The following is a 23,110-nucleotide window of genomic DNA, read 5'->3' as shown; positions in this document are numbered from 1 at the left end:
CCCCCCAGACCTACAACTCGCTGCCTGGATGGTGCGGCCCCAGGGCAGTGGTCTGAGAGGGTAGCTAAGGTCTTATTGCACTCCTTAAAGTCCTCCACGAGACGATCTTACAACGCTAAATGGAGACATTTTTCTGATTGGGCTAAGGTCAAAGATGTTTCGCCAATTACTTGCCCACTGTCTGTTGTGTTTGATTATCTGCTAACCCTCAAAGATGATGGTTTATCTAATTTATCCATTAAAGTTTATTTATCCGCGATTTCGGCTTTTCACCCAGATATCGACTCCTTTTCAGTCTTTTCTCATCCCCTTTCCAAAACGTTTTTGAGAGGTCTCTCTAATTTGTATCCTCCCGTCACTCCGCCCATTCCTCAGTGGAGTCTCTCCTTAGTACTTTCTCAACTCATGAGACCTCCCTTTGAGCCATTGGCCACTTGTGAAATGGCTCTGCTGTCGTTTAAAGCGGCCTTTTTGGTTGCAGTTACCTCAGCAAGGAGGGTCAGTGACTTATCAGCACTCTCACACTCCTGTTCTTATACTAAGTTCCACTCAGATAGGGTGGTACTGAAGCCAAAGCTCTCTTTTTTACCCAAGGTTGTATCAGCCTTCCACCTTACCCAGGACATTGTCCTCCCGGTTTTTTCCCCTCACCCATCCTCAGATGCTGATAGGGCGTTACACTCCCTCGATGTCCGAAGAGCCCTCCTTTTTTACATTAAGAGGTCTCAGAACTTTCGTAAGGACGGTAACCTTTTTGTTTGCTTCGGGGGACATCGTAAAGGTCATCGTGCTTCTCCTCAGACTCTCTCCAGGTGGATCACGTCCACCATCAAATTGGCCTACGATCGTGCTCACCAAGAATGCCCTCCTATGATTAAAGCACATTCTACCAGAGCGTATGCGGCCTCCATCGCCTTTTCTTCAAAGATAGATCTCCGGGATATCTGTAAGGCTGCCACCTGGTCCACGCCCTCCACGTTTATGAAACACTACGCTGTGGATGTGGACTCTGCGAGAGATGCAGCCGTGGGATGTGCCGTATTGCAGTCTTTATTTCGGTGACTGTCCCACACCCACCGTCCTGGTAAGCGAGCTCGCTACTCTCCCAATGTGGGACTGCATAGAAGCCACGCAGACAAAAAACAGAGTTTCACTTACCTATAACTGTTGTTCATCTGGTGGATCTTCTATGCAGGCACACATCCCTCCCTCCTTCCCCGCTGTGGGACCTCTCCTCTAGACCAGTGGTTGGTTCTGTGGCGGCAGGTTGGAGAGCTGGAGGGAAGAGTGCTCCCTCCCCCTTGGGTCTTGTGACTGAGGGGCGGGAAGATTGCATGCCCCAAGGGGAGGGGGAGCACTCTCTTAGATTTTGCTAGAAGCTGACAAATCTTATCCGTGGCTGGCCTGCGCCTGCGCAGTCCCCAATGTGTGCCTGCATAGAAGATCCACCAGATGAACAACAGTTACAGGTAAGTGAAACTCTGTTTTTATTAAAGTTAACATTGTTTCCACTCCTCCAGGGACTGGAGATGAGTTTATTGAAGGATCTCACCTTCATAATTAAAAAGCAATTATTCATTAGCATAACTTCTGATTCCTTCAAATTTAGAGTCAGGAAAGACAGTGTTCGCATTCACCAGCTGCTGAAGGTTTTTGTTTGTTGTACACATTAATATTCAACGATGGTTCCATTCCTTTGAACCAAGGAAAATGAAACTAGTTGTGCATTGATTTATGAGTAAGCAAAAATGGCACTAGTTTGAGTTTCTTAAGATGAGTTTCTGTAGCTACTTATCCTTTCAAATCTTTTGCTTGTAAGATTTTCAAACATAAGAATCAGACCAAGGCCCATCAAGTCCAGCAGTCTGTTCACACAGTGGCCAACCAGGTGCCTCTATGAAGCCACAAACAAGACGACTGCAGCAGCACCATCCTGCCTGTGTTCCACCGCACCCAAAATAATAGGCATGCTCCTCTGATACTAGAGAGAATAGGTGTGCAGCATGACTAATATCCATTATAACTAATAGCCATGAATACCCCTCTCCTCCATGAATATGTCCACTCCCCTCTTAAAGCCCTCCAAGCTGGCAGCCATCACCACATCCTGGGGCAGGGAGTTCCACAATTTAACTATGCGTTGTGTGAAAAAATACTTCCTTTTATCTGTTTTGAATCTCTCACCCTCCAGCTTTAGCAGATGACCCCGTGTTCTAGTATTATGGGAGAGGGAGAAAAACCTCTCTCTGTCCACTCTCTCCAAACCATGCATAATTTTATAGACCTCTATCATGTCTCCCCTTAGCCGCCTTCTTTCCAAGCTAAACAGCCCTAAGTGTCCTAACCGCTCCCCATAGGACAGTTGCTCTAGTCCCCTAATCATTTTGGTTGCTCTTTTCTGCACCTTCTCAAGCTCTGTAATATCCTTTTTTAGGTGTGGTGGCTAGAACTGTACACAGTATTGCAAGTGTGGTCTCACCATAGATTTGTACAAGGGCAGTATGATATCAGCAGTTTTATTTTCTATTCCTCGTCTAATTATGGCCGGCATAGAATTTGCCTTTTTTACAGCAGCCGCACACTGGGTTGACATCTTCATTGAGCTATCCATTACCACCCCAAGATCCCTTTCTTGGTCTGTCGCTGCCAGCACAGATCCCATCAACGTATATGTGAAGTTGGGATTTTTTGCCCCAATATGCATCACTTTACACTTACTCACATTGAATCTCATTTGCCATTTTAATGCCCATTCTTCCAATATGCAGAGATCCTTCTGGAGCTCTTCACAGCCCGATTTTGTTTTAACCACCCTAAATAATTTGGTGTCATCTGCAAACTTGGCTACTTCACTGTTTAACCCCAACTCCAGGTCATTGATGAACAGGTTGAAAAGCACCGGTCCCAACACAGATCCCTGAGGCACCCCACTGCTCACATCCCGCCATTGTGAAAACTGACCATTGATTCCTACTCTCTGCTTCCTATTTTTCAGCCAGCTCTCAATCCATAAGAGGACTTGTCCTCTTATCCCATGACTATGAAGTTTGCTTAGCAGTCTTTGGTGGGGGACTTTGTCATAAGCTTTTTGGAAATCCAAATACACAATATCCACAGGCTCATTCCTGTCCACATGCTTATTGACGCTTTCAAAAAACTCTAATAGGTTAGTGAGGCAGGACCTACCCTTACAGAAGCCATGTTGGATTCAAAGATCCTTCTATCAGTGAACAAGAAAAGCTATAGTTTGTCGTTGCCTGGCTCTGTGTTGCGGTCCTGGGCTTCTTTGGTGGCCTCCCATCTGGTTGCTGACCAGGGCCAGTCCTGCTTAGCTTTGGACACCAGGCTGGCATGGGCTATCCAGTTCATAGCATTTGTGTTCATATGAATTGTAATTGACCTGAGAGCAACATTAAAGTGTCCATAAAAAAGAGAGAAACAAATCGCCACAGAAAGTAATGCCGGAATGTGATTGAATGGGGAAGGTGCACATATTGATCTCTGAAACTCTAAAATCCAGTCCCCCAATAACTGAGTAGCTTTCATTCTTAAGAACAAAAGCTTGCTTAAGATTTTCCTGTCTATGAAGCAATCAGGAGGAAGCATGCTTGGCCGAGATAACCATGGGGGAACATGACCATGGCTGCTTCCTGGTCATTTCATGGGAAGGGTATTGATAACAGTAACTCTTACAATGCTTCCCCCCCCCATTCTGGTAAGGGGCATTCCACCTTGCCCGCTGAAAGGCCCTGGCAGCTGGGTGCCACATTCTTGGTATAACTTATATGCTTGTATCTCTGGCTAGCAAGTTGTACCTCTAGCTAACAAGTTTTAATTCCAGCAAGTTGTCTGTGTCCTTATTTGCTTGCCAGGGTCACCCTGCAAGGGTTCAGTCTGTATATTGCATGCTGGGGACCAGTTCTTGGGGGATATGTGGTTGGGTAGCTGGCTCCAGTCTCTCCCCAGGTAAGCGCTGGGTCAGCAAAGACCTATTCTGCTGGAATCTGCAAAAATACAAACAAACGACTTATAACAGCAAAATTTGAATACAATCATGTGAATATTGCTATCAAAGGTGCCAATCCAAAGATACAAATGTAATTGTAGCTTATTGACTAATGCAAAACTTCCATTTGCACATGCTTTGTTGTGACTTCTACTTGTTCTTTTTTGTCCACAACCACAAAGCCTTTCTATGGGTTTTTCTTAACATGTAATTGTAAAAGTGAATCCACACACTTCTGTCATTTCTGTACTGTCTGTTATAAAACATAAGTGCCTGATTTCGTAAAATATGGGTAAAGATAGTCTGTGTGGAATTATTTCTTAAAATATGCAATGGAAATGCATTTTACTATTTTTGTTATTGTTGCTATTATACTACAGGGCCCTTTAAAATCTGACCTTTTTGCTACGGTGCTTAAATAACAGCAATGTAGGCCATGGATTATCATCTTTTTACTATCATCTGAAAGCACTGAGATCCTGTGTGTGTGTAAAGTGCCGTCAAGTTGCAGCTGACTTATGGCGACCTCTTTTGGGGTTTTCATGGAAAGAGACTAACAGAGGTGGTTTGCCAATGCCTTCCTCTGCGCAGCAACCCTGGTATTCCTTGGTGGTCTCCCATCCAAATACTACCCAGGGCTGACCCTGCATAGCTTCAGAGATCTGACGAGATCAGGCTAGCCTGGGCCATCGAGGTCAGGGCACTGAGATCCTACACCATCCAATTTCATTTTTAAATTGGTAGTGTAAGGTTTTCTGTCAAGGTAGAGATGAGAATGGTGTGTCTTTGTTTCAGTAGCTCAGTGTAGGAACAAAGCTCCTTCCTCAGCAACAGGGGTAACATTTTTTCAAATTTTATTTATTTATTTATTTATTGCATCTTTTCTTGGTAGTCTCAGCCAGGAGGACTAGATAACTTAATTAAATGAGTGAAAACGTTGCATATGGCCAGCAGCAACTGCATATTATTTATTTAAGGACTCATCACTGAGGCTGTGTGTTAATATAATTTTACCTGGTTTGTGAGAATTTATATGTTCTTTATGTTCACTTGAAGTAAAGATATTATTAATAAAAACTTTCAGGCAAAAATGAACCTAGTACTGGACCTGAAATCAATAGAATTCGGACTCCTGAGAAAAAGCCTATGGAATCCAAACAGGTGTGTGTTTATTTTTTCTATGTTTGCCTTATGGTCACTTCACATAAAGCATCATATACAGACATAAAGGAGATCATTCTAGATGAATTAAGATGCAAAGGTGGTGAACTACTAGGAATAACAAGTTAATAAGGAAAATATGTTGCATGTATAAAAATAATCAAAAATTGCATTGAATTCAATAATCTAAAACCTAATAATTAACAAAATAGAATTCAAATTCTACAACTCAAGGACTATAACCTGGAAAAATGCTGAGCCTGATGTAGAGATGGTCACTTGCAGTGCAGTCTTAACCGTTGATCGTTGACCTCAGTGGACTTTGAAGGGTATAACTCTGTTTAGGATACTACTGTTGACCCGGTTCATACATAGTTACTGGATTGAGATACAATATGTGGACAATTTGATTTGCCTTGTACTACAAAATAAAATATCCATGCTAATAGAGATTACAGAAGGTTAAAATGAGCCTCAGTATTTTTTCTATTTTTGGCAATCTCTATTTTATAGTGACTTTATATGAGCCGAGTTAGGAGCAAGGACTGAGATTCAGATAGTCCAAATCAAGTTGCTTAACCCTTGCAAATAAATAATAGCATTTCATCAAATATTTGATGTCTTTGTCTAGAAGTAAAAGTGCTTCTCGCTAGATGATTGTTTTTAATCAACTTCATTGAATTAGATTTAAGAATATAGGTGGTAATTCATTTCTGCCATAATAATAGTCTGTTAAAGATTTTAGAAATGAGAAGCTCTGGACATGACATTTTAAAAAGGAGATGCATAAAGAAGCAATTGCCTGTGATATAACTTATGTCTACCACAATAGCTGTGAAAACATTTGTTTTCACTCAGAAAAAAAGTCCAGATTCACAAAAATAGCATCAAGTTATGTAAACGATTCAGGTAGAAGTGTCAGTGGAATGTGTTTCAGTTACATACATAAAAGAAAGAATGTATTGAATGGATACAGCATTTTTTCTCCTGTTATGACCCTCATACCCGTATTCTTCCCACATTCTTTCACTATCACATTCTTGCTTCAATGTTAAAGCACTCATAGTTTTCAGGTATTTTGTTATCATTCATTCATTCATTCATTCATTACCTTTATTAGGACAACATTACAGAATGGACAACATTACAGAATCAAGTAAAACGGATTACATTAAAATAGCATTACTTAAAAGTACGAACGAGGTGTTTTGTTATCTTTGTTTTCTTAACTGATTTTTAACTCAAGTAATTTGTGTAATTTTCTCTAGGTTGACTTAGAAGTGAGTTCCCAAAATAGAAGCCCGGAGTCGCGCTCCAGTACTGCTTATCCTAATTCTAAGTTTCACCGCAAAGATAATCTTAACCCCAGACAGCTGAATCTTCACCTCACCCCTCCCCATGCTCAGTATGCTGCTCCTAATCGCCATTTCCAACACCTGACCCAGATTCCACGGCAGCCATACCCTATACAGCAGCAGCAAAACCTCTTAAGTCAACAACAAAACCATTTGCCTGAACAGCAAAACCAAATACATCCACAGCAAAGCCAGATAGGGCAGCAGCATAATCATTTAAATCAGCAGCCACAACAGCCGCCATCACAGCTTTCTCCTGCCTACCAAACAGGCCCCAACCAGTCACTTTTTAAAAACCCAGTTCCACACAGGCCTCATTCCCCTGGCGTCGATGCTGTGATGTCAGAACAGCACCCCCCATCCCTGTTACAAGAAGTCACTAACCCTCTAAGACCCATTGCACATCACAACCCAGTGATGCCATCTCATTTAAACCAGTTCGTTGAAGAGAATCCTCCGGGAATGCCTATAGGGGAACCATTAGGTAAGTATGATTGCTCATTCCACAGGCAGATATCATGGCAAATATTCTAGAGTGAAAAGAGTGCTTAAATAAAATAAATATCTTAGGTTTTTGTAAGACTTGTGAATTTCAAGATACTGAATGTTTACAGTATTGAGTTATGTCCTTTAGGTAATGTCAAGAGAACGGAAATCATGTGCTTTAGGAATCATACAGTATTTGCTGTATTGGCACTATGATATTTACGATACTGTTTCTAGTATACTAGGCACACTGATGCAAAGCCATGGGAAGTAGGTCACTGCTGGCCATGGCAAGTGGTTGCTCATCCTCCTTTATGCCCTCTTATTCATAGAACTATAGGGGTAGATTATAATGTCCATCTAGTATGCCGCTTTCAGTTTGCAAGAATTCTTTAAAGAGCAACCAGTACCAAAATCATGAGAAGCTACTGTAAAATACAGAGGTGCTTATATTCACCATATGTAGTGCATGTTAGTAGTGCTGCCTTTCAGACTGTTTACAAGTATGGATTGAGAATGTAGCTTTTGGGTGATCTGAATGGCCCCATGGTAGCCAAGACAGCATCAAACATTGTTTATGGAGTTATATATTATGAAATGCTGATTTATAAAACAAGTATTTTAAATTCCGAAGCTTGATTAACCCTCCTCCAAATCTTTTACAGATCATATTCATGGAAATTTAGCTTTGGAAACCTTAAGGCAACAGCAAGCAAGACTACAACAATGGAATGAGCATAATGCCTATCTCAGTCAAGGCAGTATTCCTTATTCTCACCATCACCATCCTCATTTACCCCACCTTTCTCAGCAGCCAATTGGATTGCATCAACAGCCAATTAGGGCAAACTGGAAATTTGCCAACAATGTAGAAGATGAAACTGAGGCAACATATTCAAGGTATTTTTGACTGAATTCTCTTCTTTTTTTGGGGAACAATTTATTATTGGAAAACTGTTTAAGGTTTTCTTTCTGTCAGAATTTTCTTCAAAAAACCAAGTTAAATTTATAGAGGGCTGTCTGCTGTTCCCCTTTCTTCCACACCCTGGAATCAAATCTGCAGCAAAAGTTGAAAAGGAAACGCAATAGGCAACAGAGCCACAGCCTACAAAATAAACCAGAACAATCACCACACTGCAAACAAAAGCATCAACAGTAAACACTGTTGAACCATACCTACGGCCCATTCCTGAGAGCTGCTGCGGCTGGGGATGGCATGGCCATGCTGCCGTTGCAACGCCTCCAAGAGGTTTCATGGATGCTCTGGGAAGAAAAAAGGGCTATTAAAAAAATACAGGAAATGGGGGTGGAAAGTCCCATAGAGAACACTGATGCTGCACCAACAAAAAGGCGGTGCAGGACCACTGTAGGTTTTGGTGGCGTTCCCGGGGTGAAAGGGATTAGAAAGCTGCCTAATGGCAGTTCTTCCACCTGGAATACCCTGGGAACGCCTCCTGGGATGCCAGCAAGAGGCCACACTGCCGCCACAGTCCAAAGGCCAGCGTAAGTGCCAGTTTAGATTGTGTGAGTGGCACAGACGCCAGCGTAGGGGTCACTCCGCCTCGTATGCCTGTTCGGCCCGCAACCTCAGGAATGGGCTGCAAATATACTCCAAACTGATGGCCAACATGAAATCAGGCATCCTGCACACTAAAAGTAACAGGACCAACGCAAAAAACACGCTGCCACCACAACTATCAGAAAAAAAGCACTGTTTCAAGTCCACACCGTATCCCCAAGCCCATAACTGCCCCTGTGTTTCTGGTGGATGACCAAATGGAAACATGGCACCCAGAGGGAAAAAAACATAACACACACAGAGAACTCAAGGATCTAAGGACGAGAGACCACCCCACAAATGCCATATCCCCAGGCTGGCATTCAACAAAGAGCCTCAAAGTTTGCTGCACTGGAAGCGTGTTTGACCTGTCTGCATTCTTTTCCTGATCTCTTGCTCAATCCTTTCTGCTAGCAGATCCCATCTCTTCTCTTTTCTGCTCCGTAACTCTTCATCAGTCTCTTCTGTCTGATTCAACTCCTCGTGTGACATCTCAAGATGTTCAGTAGGTTATACTTGATTAGGTTGAGATCTTTTTTCACAGCCTTTGATTTTTAGGGGCTCAGGAAGCAAGGCACTAGTTCCTGTATTTCCATCAGATGTGGAGTGTCTGTTTGAGGTTCTAGGGATATTATCTTCACAATCTGGCTCAGTCTGGTTATCCTCCTTTGGAGATGACAAGTCAATCAATGGTTCCATCAAAATAGAGATGGTGTTTACAGATTTCTCAAACTCAGTCACTTTTTGTTCGTTTGCTGTAACATGCAAGGGTCTCCTAGAACACAAAGGTTGTCGTTTTTTACTGAATTCTCAAAGCACAGCATCTACTTAGATATAGTATCCATACCCCTTTCACTGTAATATATAGGTAGAAGAGTTCAAGAGGCCACATATCCTCCTGCTTTCTACAAGGGATAGTATAAAAGTTTCTGAAATCCTCCTTCTTGGGGCCATTTGAGATATCTAGCTTAAATGGAAGACATAAAATGGAACCTTAAAAGATCTGGGAAAGCACAACTCATTCCAGAGGTCTTTAGGGACCTCCTCATGCACTGATGTTGCCGTCAACCCCCTAATGGGCCATAAACATATTTGCTGATTTGTTTGATGAAAAAACAAAAACAGATTAATTAGCAATCAGATGGGGAAGGGGATATTGGCCATTCATCAATCCATTATTTTCTATCTCAGCACCTCAAACAATCACCTGATGAATAATGGATATTTTTCTGTATTGTTTGGTTCTGCAGTAATAACACTTCAAAGTATGCTTGCTGTGGAAGCACTATATTGCTGAGATATATCATAATTTCTGTGAATTGTACATTTATGAATAAGACTCACATATAATGGCATTTTACATCTTTTAAATATTGCATGCAATAAAAGCCCTGTGAAGAAGTTAATGGAATGTCAACTTGATTTGACAGTGAATTAGAATTATAGATCTCCACTGTAATTTATTTTTATTAATAACCTCTTTATCCCATTGCTGAGGACAGGTAAAAACAAGCATCAGACAGATGAGTTGACAGTCTACAGGAGATATACATTGTAGCTTGGATTCAACAGCAGGAAGCAAAAGAGAGGAAACAAAGGGAAAATAATTGTTATGTTTTAGTTTAAAGAGAAGTATTTTCCCAACGGCTTAGAGCTAAACACTATACCTGAGTTTCTTTGCTTAATTTCATTTTTCCTATATGGTGGAGCCATTGATCTACGCCCTAATCCACCAAAACCTTTAAAAACCCAAAGAGCGACATTTTGGTTTCTCTAAAATTATATCAAGTATTTCTTCATGAGAAAAATCAAGTGAAAAGTGTGAAATTACAGCTTGGAAATGAACACCCAGTTACAGCTTCTTCAAAAATGATGTGAATTAGTATGTTTGAACTAGTATAATTTTCATATGGAAGTGCTTCCACAGAAGTAACTGCTCTTGTGAGAATAGGAGTTGCAAGGAAGGACTGTATATATGAATTGTCCTAGCAGTGTTGCCCTTTTTCAAGCTCCCCCCCCCCCCAAGTGAATGGTTGGAAAAGGTTAGGGAGTTGTATGTATTAGACATACTGCTTTGCAAAAGGCCCCAGATGTAACCCAGAAATATATTGAAGTATGTTGTTGAGATGCAATTTGTTTCTTGAGTTATTGGCTTGAATAACTTTAAAAAACAAACAAACATTGAAGTATGGTATAAAACACACTAATGAACCATTTAATGCTTAGTATTTACTGGATAATCTTGCATATGTGTATGTGTGTGTGCCTAAAATCTGTTTGTTGCTGTTTCAGTCAAAAATAAACTACACCACCACCACTTGGGGCCATATTTTAGGGTTGCAATGTGGAACTATAGAAAGCAGTTCAAGGAATCCACTATTGAGAATTACAAAAAAATCTGATTTATGTGAAGAGTGTGTACATGCCCCTGGATCAAGGTGTAAATTTCTTGAACCTGACTGGGTGGGAGTCTTTACTGATAATCTTGAATAGGATGAAATTTTACTGACATGCTTGTTCAATTTCTCACCTGGACAATATCTCTTAATAATATAGGTTCCAGGATTTGCTCCGAGAACTATCACACCGTGATCAAAATGAAAGCAGGGACCTAGTGGAAATGCCACCACCTCAGTCAAGACTTTTGCAATACAGACAAGTGCAGCCCAGAAGCCCACCAGCACTCCCTTCTCCTTCGTGCAACTCAAATCATACTGGCCACTTTGCCAACTTCTCTGAGAACAGAGACATTGAACTCTCCAACAACCCAGCATTTCAGCAGCATTTGCCTCAGATGTACAATCCCCCTTTCTCAATGCCGTCTGAACACTTAACCCCACCTTCCCTGAAATATCTGCAGCCTGATGGATCATGGACTTATGCTAATGTCCACCAGAGTCATCTAATGGGGCAAGGCTTTCATTATGGTATACCTCCATTGCTTCATAGATCACAACAGAACCCTTTTATACAAATACAGAATCATCAGCACACAGTTGGTCAGGAACCATTTCACCCCCTCACTTCTCAAGCAGTGTCTGCTTCTTCACTGCACAGCTTAGAAGAGGTACGTAGGTTGCAGTATTTATAACCTTTTGTATGGATTATGTTTATTAGGGTAAGCAGGTATGTATAAACATGCTGATTTGCAGTAATTATGTATATAAGCTGAAAAAAATATGTGATCACCATGTAGGGTGGCTTTAGACAGTGTCCTGTATTGGCTCCACTGTTGCTGGTTTTATATCATCTGCTATCCCTTTCATCTTTGAAAAGTGACTATTAAATGATGTAGTGGTGATTTTTTTTCAGGATACAGAAACAACCTTCTCAGATAGGATTATTTTATGTCTTTTTATAATGCTAATTTTGGACTTGAGCCTCTGGGAGAAGGAGGAGCACTATAGTAATTAGAAAAGTAGTTTTCACTTAAGTACCATTAGGATAAGAGACTTCACAGTGGGTCTCTTATTGCAAAAACAAAAGAGGACTCCCACATGATCTCTAATTATGTTCCCTTTGATACATTAGCTTTGAATATCAATGCTAAGTTGAAAGGTATCCTTGATAACCTCAGTAATTAATGAAACTCACATCACCTGAAAGCACTCTCCCAAGCCCAAGTTGACAATGTCTCGGAAGCAAGCTTTTTTTTATTTTTTTGCTTGGGTAGTTCAGGATGATTAGGTAATGAGAACATTTTTTTTCTATATCCAAAGGTTTCCTTCCACATGTGGAAGGTGTCTTCTTCTGCTCAAAGGCTTTTATAGGTAATGCCAGAAAAGTGAAACAAAATCCAAATGTGTTCAACAGCTTGGACCAGGGTTTGCAGTTAGTATGAAAATTACCATAAAAGCTGTCTGTTATTGAGCTACGTAAGTGCTTAACCAGATGATTACAGAACAGCATGCTCATGGTTCTTTGGGTTCCACCCAATGTGCTTATTTTATTATTAATTACACCAGTTGTCTCTCAGCTGGAGCAGCCCCAACTACTGGGGTCTGCAAACCCAGGTGAATGCTCAGGTTTCAGAAAATCTGGTCTGTTAAAAGGAGTGGGGGACATTAAGAACAATATTTGCATTGCAAAAAAAAGAGAGAGAGGACATTTTGGGTTACTGTAGCAAACTGAAATGGCACCTGACATCACAACAGGAAGAGGATGGGGTGGGAGGGGAGTACAGCCAGCAGAGGGAATGGCTGTTTCTGGTCTCCTGAAAATCTTCACAGATCCTCTTCTTGTTTTTTCTGTTATTGTTATTACCTTAATATTTGTTGTACACTGCGAAGTAAGAATATCAGTCTCTCTTAGAAACACAGTTAACAGGGACAAATATTTAACAAAAAAGACTTCCACACTACAAAGATGCAGATACGCAAATTATTTGCTTTTTCTCTGAACCTCAAAATATTAGATGCTTTTAATAGATTTTTGTTGCAAGGTTAGTTTTCACAGAAAGACTGTTTTAAAATTAGTAGATGATTATGTTTATGTTTAATTCTCTAAATAGCTTTTTCAGTATTGAAAATCTAAAACAAATATACTACTGAAAAGGGTATCTCTTTCACATGAAGCCAGCTGGGTGACCTTGGGCTAGTCACACTCTCTCAGCCTCACCTACCTCATAGGGTGTCTGCTGTGGGGAGGGGAAGGGAAGGTGATTGTATTCCTGTTTGATTCTTCCTTTAGTGGTATAGATAGTTGGCATATAAAAAAACAACTCTTCTTCTCTCTTCTTCTTCTTCAAAAAGAACATAGTTGCTAATATTTCTTCATTCTCTTTGGGGGAACTACTTTAAATTGTACAGCAGTGATCTAGTTAGCTTAACAGCAAGTTTGTTTCCAGTTAGCTGTGGTGCATTGGGAAAGCACATTGGGTTGGATTCAGAGATTCTCTTCCATTAGGTAAGTGATGGAGGAAGACTCACATTGCAGGAGGGAATCTTTGGATCCAGCCTATTATCTACTAATTCTGACATACTGGAAAATTGGGTGTAGTTTAACCATAGCATACCCCATAAATGATACTATTTTCACAGGATAAACAAAACTGCTAAGACAATAGAAGGAAAATTACCATGGTAAAAACAATAATGATTGAAAGACAATAAGTCAGCAGTCCAGAGGTCATTGTTAGGAGAAAACAGAGGTATTGCAATATAATGTTGTAAAGGTTGTTTTGGAAGAATCTGGGGCTAGAATTAGCCTTTGAACAAGTGTTTTAATCCAATGGCCACTAACATTGAAAGGTGACTCATTTGAGTGGTATTTTCTTCTGTTCTTTTGTTTTTGTGCTCAGTTGGGTGACACTTCTGAGTGTAAAGAAAAGAAAGAGGAAATGCCAGCTTAAAAATCATATTAGTAAAAAAGTAAATGTTCCCTGCGAAAGTGATGTCTGAATGCAGATGTTGACAGTTGGCAGTGATATTTGCAACAAGCATGTACAAGTGCATTAAAGATTCTCTTTTCCTTTTCCTTTCCCACAGTATGAACCAAGAGGACCAGGCAGGCCATTGTACCAAAGAAGAATTTCGTCTAGTTCAGCCCAGGCTTGTTCTGAAGATTTAAACATGCCTCAAGACAGTCTTGGACAGTGTAAAGAGCTTCAGGACCATAGTAACCCATGCTCTTTCAATTATTCATCCCCAGAATTGTGGGTAAACTCCACCTCATCAACCCCATATCAGAACATTCCATGCAATGGCTCCAATAGAACAGTCCCACCAAGAGAACTGTTAGGTAAGCACTTCTTTCCACTCATCTTTAAAGCCAGTCAACTTCATTGCATTTCCTTCCATCTCTTCCTTCACAGCTTAACCTGTGGTGTTTTGTCTTTTGTACCAACTTCATGTTTCAAAAACATGGTTGCATAATTCTTTCTTTGATAAGATAACTGACTAATACACTGCATGTATGTTATTAAATAAAATGAAGATAGTGGCTGGTACAAGGGCTGTTTTCTGTCATTGGAAGGATAATTCTGTCACTGGAGTGGTGATGGGGATTTCCACCAGTTTCCCCCTCCTGTTGCAGAACCCCACATTTTGGCAAGTGCTGGTCCTTGTAGACTTCTGATCCCTGGAAACAGTATATCAGGAGAGTTATCAACGGGTCTAGAGAAAAATGTCTTGTCCCTTTAATAGAATCTTAATGGGATGTTATTTACCAGATTATATTGTTTATGAAAAATCTTTGACTGCTCATTTCTATAGTTAAAAAGGTAAAGGTCCCCTGTGCAAGCACCGGGTCACTCCTGACCCATGGAGTAATGTCACAACCCCAACGTTTACTAGGCAGACTTTGTTTGCGGGGTGGTTAGCCAGTGCCTTCCCCAGTCATCTTCCCTTTACCCCCAGCAAGCTGGGTACTCATTTGACCGACCTCGAATTTCCAGCTGTGGAGACTCCACTAGCAGTAGCAGCCTAAGCAGAGTTATGCCTTTCTAAAACCACTGAACGCTTAGGATGGCCTTCCATGATCCCCTTGACAAAAAATTATTTGTATTGTACTTGCTCCTGCTTCTGATTACTTAAACTCCTAGTCCAAATTTAATGTGTCTTCTAGATATAAAATATGTCATTATTAGAAATCTGATGAAATGCTGTTTTTGAATCCTAGTTTTTTGCTGGAGACTGTTGTATTAGAACAACATTGGGCTTAATCTAAAGCAAATAGTATAGGCACTGGGGAATTGGACTGCATTATACTTGCTTCAGGTTTTTTAAAATATTTTTTTAAAGTAGCTGAGCATACTATTTTATCACTCATGTATAACTGCTGAGAATAAAAGGAACATACCAAGTGCAAACATTAGCAGGAAAAAAGTATATCATAAACATTGAGCATAGCTAATTTACTAGTTTTCAGTATCAAGAAGAAACATAAAGCTAAAGAGACAGTTTTATTAAGGGCTGCTTTAAACTTTGCTCATTTTCTAACACATTAATGTGCTTTTCATCCTGATACATATACCATGTAGTTTGTTTTTCCCAAATTCTTTCACGTTTTGCACATTTTTCCCAGTGCTAATGTTAAAAAGAAACATATGAAGTAACCTTATGAGTTGGTTCATGTTTTGCAGAAAAGCAGGTTTCCTTTTTTTCCACCAAGTCCTGATATCAAACATAGTATATAACATATTGAGAGGGAGATGTGTGTCTGAAGACTTACTTTGACCAACTGTAGCTCCCAGTTGCCTGCTTGCTTACCACTTGTTTTCAGGTATTTCCCCCTACATGTTTTCTACTTGCTTACCACTTGTTTTCAGGTATTTCCCCCTACATGCTTCTTCACAGGTAGGGGCCAAAATTGAAATGTTTTTGTAAGATTTCATTAGGTGACACATTCAGATACCAAACTCTTACATATTAAACAGTTGATACCTTATGAAACCTCATAGAATACAGTTAGAGTTATCAAAGTGTGTTTGTGTGTGTGGTATGTGCCGTCAAGTCGCTTTCAACAATTTTATGAATTAATGACCTCCAGAATGCCCTATCTTTAACAGCCTTGCAAACTGAAGGCTGTGGCTTCCTTTATTGCATCTCCTGTTGGGTCTCCCTCTTTCCCAGTTCTTTTCCTAGCATTATTGTCTTGTCCAGAGTCTTATCTTCTCTTGATGTGACCAAAGTACCATAGCCTCAGCTTAGTCATTTTAGCTTCCAGAGAGAGTTCAGCCTTGATTTGATCTGGAACCCACTTGTTTGTCTTTTTGGTAGTTCATGGTGTCTGTAAAACTCTTCTCCAAACCCACATTTCAAATGAATCAACTTTCTTCCTGCCAGCTTTGACACCCATACATACTAATAGGGAATACTATAATATGAATTATCTTGATCTTGGTCACCAGCGACACATTAAAGAGGTTTACTTTTTTCTTTTCTTTTTTTCTTTTTTGAGGCATTTTAGGATTAACATTTACTGTGAAAGTTACAACTCTAGTAATACAGGCTCAAATGTCATACATTAACATCTGCTTTTTGAGATAAATATTAACAATTTTGAAATGAATCAGCAAGTGTTTCCTTTTTTCTCACAAAAAACATGTCATGGAGGGGAACTTAACAGGCAAAAATAAAAAAAAGGTAAAAACAACTTTTCAGTAATCCTCTGGGAGTGAAGATAGAACTTCCACATTTCGTTTATTTGAGGAAAAAACTGATTTGGTCCAGTAGTTTTAAAGGTTTAGTATCTGCTTCAGCCTCCACCTCTATCAGAGCGACTTCCTCCACAGCCACCACCTCTGGGTGCTCTGCACCTTGAGCTGCTGTATGAATCTTGTGGAGGCAGATAGCCCCTTTCCATAGAAGAGGGCAAGCCTCTGTCTTGTCTTCCAACACGATCATAGCCACTTGAGTAGACATCACTTCTGCTGCTTGAGTAACTGTCTCGATTTCCACCATGCCCATCTTGGGTGCTCCCGTAATTGTCATAGCGACTGCTTCCACCATAAGATGGAGGGGGCCCTCATGCAGGTGGAGCACCATGTGAGTTACCATAACTCTCATATGCATTTCTGTAAGAGCCTCCACTTGGGTGATCTGAGTAGTCCCAGTCACGCCCTCCATAGCCATCACGGTCACTGTAAGAGGAATAACTGTAACCTCTTAAGGGGTACTCATCGCGTGAACTAGAACAACCATAATCACTGTTGGCATAATCTTGTGGAGCTGGTGCATAATCCCTTGTGTCTCTGGAACTTGGATAATCTCAACTTGAATAACTGTCTTTAGTGCTGTAACCATCATCTCTTGGAGACATCTCTTCATGATGGTAGTAGTTCTCTACGAGGTGGGCCTCCTTAGCTGTCTCTGCCATGTGACAGGGGTGCTTTGCCTCCCATTCCACTTCTGCTGCATACAGGTCCTGAAGGAGCAGGTCTTTTAGGTGGTGGGCCCCCACTGCGTGGAGGTGGATTCTCTTCATTGGAAGACGGTCCCTAGAAGAACCCAATGTGAGGGTTCCCAACCTTCCTGTGCAAACTCCATAAAATCACTTGCTCAGACTGTCATGCAGAAACAAGGAACTTTATTGGAAGCTTCAGGTAGTACAGACCTTACACTGGTAAAGTTGCAAGTGCTTACAGTTTCACAAAGACAGAATTATAACCCCTACAGGAAATCAGGTGTCAAATGTATGTTATGGGAATCTACGAGATAATTGTGCATGGTACAAGAACATCAAAGACCTCAGGGAACTCGTTAGGCTGTCTACCCACCAAGGCCACAGCTGGCAGGAGGGAGTCAGAGAGAGCAAGGGAGGTGGACGTGGGAAGAGACATTCCAACCCGGGGCCTGTCAGACCCAGCGCCTGAACCAAGAAAAGGCAAAAGGCCTGGACTGCTTTTACGAGTCCAGGAGGGGGGGGGGAAACACACCAGGCAAAGGCATACAGACCCTCACACCCAAATAGCTTCCTCTTGAAGGAGGACCCCATGTTCCACTGCCACCTCTTCTACCTCTAAGACCTCTGGGAGGGCCTCTGCTCTTGAAGGGGCTGGGGGCCCATGTCTACCGGTTTCAAAGGATGGTTTAGTAGCCTGTTCCACTTTAATGGCTTTTCCATCTAATGACTTTGCATTCATATCTCTGGCAGCATCACAGGCCTCTCGAAGGTGACAAAAGCAAATCCTCTTGACTTATTGGTTTCACGGTCTTTCATGAGAAGAACTCCCACTATGCAACCATATTTGCCAAAGCCAGATTCAAGAGCCTTCTCATTCGTCTCTGTATTCAGCCCACCAATGAACAACTTTCCAGGACAATCTGCTTCTACCATTTTTACACTATTCAATCCATGAGGCCTTCTGCATAATCTTGAGACAGTCTTTCCTCCCACTCTAGCCTAACCTAGCTCACAGGGCGGTTGTGAGAGAATAGGCCATCCACATATAGTAAAGACTATGGAGTGGCAGCACGTGAGATTTCTAAATAAATACACCACTCTGCTTTCCTTAAAAAAAGGGGGCCTGTACAGTAAGTATGATGAATGAATGAAAATGCAACAAGGCCATTAAAGATGTTTTCTTGTTCCCTTATGGCTGCCCTTCAGTGTTGCAGTCTCCTTCTGATTTCTTGGTTGCAGTCCCTTTTGGTTGATGATTGAGCCAAGCAAAATAAAATCTTTAACCATTTCTATTTCTTCAACCTTGAGTTGTGTAACACCCCAGTAGTTATTACTTTTGTCTTCTTGATGTTCACCTTTAATCCTGCTTGGTACTTTCAGCTTTTAACCATCAAGTAGTAATTTCAAGTCTTCACTATTTTCTGCCAATAAGCTAAGAAGGGTCAGACCTGCTTAGTATTTGGATGGTAGACCACCAGGTAAGTTCAGAGTTACTATGAAGAAGTAGGCAATGGCAAACCATGTCTGAACATCTCTTGCCTTGAAAACCCTACAGGGCTGCCATAAGGCAGCTGTGACTTGACGGCGCTTTCCACCACCATCAATATCTCAAATTGTTAATGTTTCTTCCATTAATTTTTACTTCACATTCATCTAAATTTAATTCAGTTTTCCATATGATATGGTCTGCATATAGATTGAATAGGCAGGGAGATAAAGTACATCCTTGTCTGATGCCTTTGCCAATTGGAAACCATTCTGTTTCTCCCTATTCTGTCCTAATAGTAGCCATTGTCCAGAGTATACATTGAGCATCAAAACAATCAGATAGCTTTTTATGATCCACACAGTCAAAATCTATGAAATGGATTATTAAAGTAGACTAGATTATTTTATAGATTACTTCTCGGTTTTGGAAGTTTCCTGTTTGAATCACCAGATTCATCAAGAAATTGGCATTCAAAAACCAAAATTTAAATATTTAGTTTACACTGAGACAGCTTAAAGATACAAGAACTTAATGCGTCACTACATGGAAGTAAAGAACATTCAGTGATTGCAATGGGGCTTTTTTCTTTGCTTTTGAAACAATAGTTGCTTTCTTCACTCATTTTGTGCAACCACTACCACATTTTAAGCCACCAGTTTAAATAGAACTGTGAGGGGAGAGGGTAGCTTCAAGAAAGAGAGCTTTATTATGTGAGGATTTGGGACTAAGGCTAAAATTCATTAATTTCAAAATAATCCATTGAGTCTATTAGATTAACAGAGTATTGTGTTTAAAGTCTGCAGTACAAACATTTTTCAAAATTATCACTACCACCACAAATGCTCATTCATGACTTCTGCAGAAGGTCTAGTCATCTTGGTCAAAATTGTTTATTTGATCAAAGGTTTATTTTTAAAGCCTCACTACAGCATACAAAATGTTTTCATGGTAGCATCAGAACTTTTTTTTTTATTATTTCACTTTCAGGACTTTGAACACCATAAATTGTTAAAAAAATTGTGTGGCTAATTCCACAGTATTCTAATGAGCTGTTTCTCTCATGGCTTGGATGGAAAGGAAAGCCTGTAGAGATGCCTTTCTCTGCTTCTACCAGTAATATCTCCTTTGTGAAATCATTGTGTTGAAGTGGCTGCCTTTGCTTTCTCTTTTCAGTTTCATCAAAGACGGTCAAACCCCCAGAGGAACCAATGAAAGTTGAAAACATCCAGTTATCCAATTCTTTTAATTACAACATGCTCCAACATCTCGGCCAGTTCCCGCCCCTCATGCCCAACAAGCAGATCGCGGAATCTAACAGCAACAGCCAGCAGAGTGCTGGTGTGAACAAGCCTGCCATGTCCTACGCAAGTGCTCTGAGGGCTCCACCAAAGCCCAAAGCCCCTCCTGAGCAGGCAAAAAAGAATAGTGATCCTTTGTCTTTGTTTCAAGAACTTAGTCTAGGTAGTTCAACAGGTAGCAATGGCTTTTACTCCTATTTTAAATAATCAGAATATTTTTGTAGAGAAATTATAATTTCTGTTTGTGTCAGTATAAGGTAGTTGGGGCTCCCCCCCCCTGCAGTTGCCACCATTTCTCTTTGTTTATAATAGTAATGATATCTTTGTTTAATTGCTTTACTGCTAGACTGAAAGCTAACCTTTTAAAATTGTATTCCATTACCTTGCATTGTTTGATGTGGGTCAGAAGTTTGAAATTTTTCCCTAGAAGAAAGACACTTTTTTTTCTTTTTTAAATAATAATTTGTGTAACTTTATGTATGTGTTGCATTAAAGCTAGCAGCTGAAAGGGTTAACTGTGCAACTTAAATCTATATATAAAACAAATTAATTTTTTGTCTAAATTGTATTTAAAGAAATTGTAAGTAGCATTTACATTTATTCAATAACATTTAGTATACAATGCTGGGTTTCTGTACCAGAAATTGCCAGTTAATGTACAAATGTATGTTATGTCTGCTTAAATTGTTTAATTTTTTTAATAAAAATGCAGCATCTTCTATTAACTTTCAGTTTGATCAGGTTTCTGTGAAGGGATGCTGCCTTCTAAGACTTTAATAGTTTTAGAACCTGTTTAATGTGGTATAGTATTCTCCAAGTGTAGGATAAAGTGAAAACTTTCTTTTCTGCCACACATGCCACTGTTTTGAATATTCCAGAGTTTCAAAAGGAAATAAAAAAGAGCAGTGGTTAATCTAAAAAGAAAAAAGTACACATTTTACATTTGGACAAGCTGCTAATTTTTAGCTTGTTGGAATAATTAATTTGATAGCTTTTTTAAAGTAATCATGAACTTGAAAATCAATTATGTTGGGTTGGGTGCTTTGTAGTTTAATAACTGTTCAAAGCAAACAATTGAGTGCATTTAGTAAAATATTTGGGTCCTCCTCCCAATTATGCATGTGTAAATGCTTGTAATCTGGTCTCTCCCCCTCTTGCTTCTCTAGTGATATAAAGATTTGTGCGGCTTTAAGTTCTTTTTCCCCCAGGTAAAACTTTTGGTACATTATTTGATGTTTACATTAAATGTGACATTATACACAGATATTCAGATATTTTGCTAATTGTTTTCTTTTGAGGAACATCATTAAAGAAGATTTTTATGTTTGTCAAAGCTGTATCCAAATTCATCCAAACTTTTGGGGAGTCGAATTGTTGTGGGACAGGGAAAGGGGAGCAAATGTGATCTACATGGCTGTTTTTATCTTTATATGTTCTCCTAAGGTTTTCCACAAACTTGGTATTTTACCACTATATACTGAAAGTAAAATCTGTAAAGAATTACACAGCAATATGTAACAAAAAAAATTTGGGGAAACATTATAGGGTAATGTTTACTTTTCAGGTTCTGGTCTTGTACACTGTTCATACATTTGAAGTAAGGTGTGTATCTTTTACAGCTTCTACAGAGGCACTTGTCCTCTTTTACACTTGAAAAGATTTCTTTAATCTGGGACATAATTTCTAACAGTTTATTTATTTTAATTTGCCATTATAAGACACAAGAGTAGATAGAAAAGTATTATAGTTTTTAAAACTTGTTTTTCTTCAAAGGGGCACAGCTTCCTACAACTCTGAAAACATTGGGGTCAATCCACAGACTTTTGCTGAGCTACTGTACTGATATTTGCTCTAGTTACAATCCATTTATTCCTGTTGGATTTGCAAAACTGTAATGCTAAAATTTCAGCGTGATGCATTCATTGTCATTTTTCTTATTGACCGCATATGTCAGAGTCTTTCTGTAAAATACCGGAATACTAATTAAATGCACTGCAATATTTGCCAGGTTTCTGGATTAATGGTTCAGAAATATAGAGCAAAGCCTCATAGCTATGTGTTTTTTTCCTTAATATTTTAAAACCATGCAAATGGAAAGGGAGAAAGTCCCTGGTCAGTTTTGTTTAGCATGCTGAACACACAGCATCAGATCAGGAATATTCAAATGTCCAAAGGTCGTGTTCTCTGCACCTTAAACAAAGCTCTGATTGCAATCATTGGTAGTTTGGACTAGTTGAGTACCATGGACAGTGCCCTGAGAAACTAAGATTCATGTGGGTTGCATCCTCAGTTAGTGGAAACCAAGCTAGCCCGACGATTCATACCTCTTGAACAGCTGATGTGTTCTCCTGCCCCTAGTTGTTGTATCAATACTATTTAAGACAGTGAGAATTACTCATGCATAACTGATCACAAGAATACACCCTGGCCCATTTTTGTGAGGAAACTTATTAAAGACAGTGAAGAATTCCTGGTTACATATACACAGCTTACAATAGCAGGTTGATTAGACCTTAAATACACTTGCTCCAGTTGGTTCCGTGACTTGGATGCATCTGAACATTTCCCAGAGGATGACTTTTTCACCTTCCCCCTCCCACTGCAGTCCCAAATGCTACTCCTGGGAGGCAAGAAAGCAATGGAAGTGATCCATTGGAGCCAAGCCTGTGGCTTCAGGAGTTTCAAATTTATATAGATTCTTATGATTCTGTTCACTGTGCTGGAAATATTAAACTAAAAATATTGCTTGTTCACTTTCTTATATCTGTGAATTAGTTGAAGAACATGTTCATGTCTGACTGCATCATATTTAAACTATTGTACACTGGTGTTTTCATTGCATCAGCAACTTTCTAAACACATTAAAACTCCTTTCTTATTCTTTTCCCCCCATTTGTTTTTGTGTTAATCATT

The 23,110-nt window shown here is 40.0% G+C and overlaps 1 protein-coding gene and 1 pseudogene across 2 annotated transcripts in view; one reads left to right on the top strand and one right to left on the bottom strand.

The window, feature by feature from the left end:
* HELZ (helicase with zinc finger) overlaps window positions 1-20,634 on the top strand; it is a 217,260-nt gene extending 196,626 nt beyond the window's left edge. For both annotated transcript variants that reach the window (XM_056851923.1, XM_056851917.1), the window contains exons 26-31: window positions 5,091-5,167; window positions 6,436-7,006; window positions 7,674-7,908; window positions 11,123-11,633; window positions 14,053-14,305; window positions 20,073-20,634. In XM_056851923.1, coding sequence (XP_056707901.1) covers window positions 5,091-5,167; window positions 6,436-7,006; window positions 7,674-7,908; window positions 11,123-11,633; window positions 14,053-14,305; window positions 20,073-20,404 — 1,979 coding nt within the window. In that variant the 3' untranslated portion in view covers window positions 20,405-20,634. The remainder of the gene's footprint in view (window positions 1-5,090; window positions 5,168-6,435; window positions 7,007-7,673; window positions 7,909-11,122; window positions 11,634-14,052; window positions 14,306-20,072) is intronic.
* On the bottom strand, window positions 16,751-18,348 carry LOC130479532 (RNA-binding motif protein, X chromosome-like; annotated as a pseudogene).
* Window positions 20,635-23,110: the final 2,476 nt, after the last annotated feature.

The sequence above is a fragment of the Euleptes europaea genome, chromosome 1 (genome assembly GCF_029931775.1).
Source record: "Euleptes europaea isolate rEulEur1 chromosome 1, rEulEur1.hap1, whole genome shotgun sequence".
Classification (NCBI taxonomy): domain Eukaryota; kingdom Metazoa; phylum Chordata; class Lepidosauria; order Squamata; family Sphaerodactylidae; genus Euleptes; species Euleptes europaea.
The sequence above is the reverse complement of the archived record's forward strand: the minus strand, read 5'-3'. Positions and strand labels throughout refer to the sequence as shown.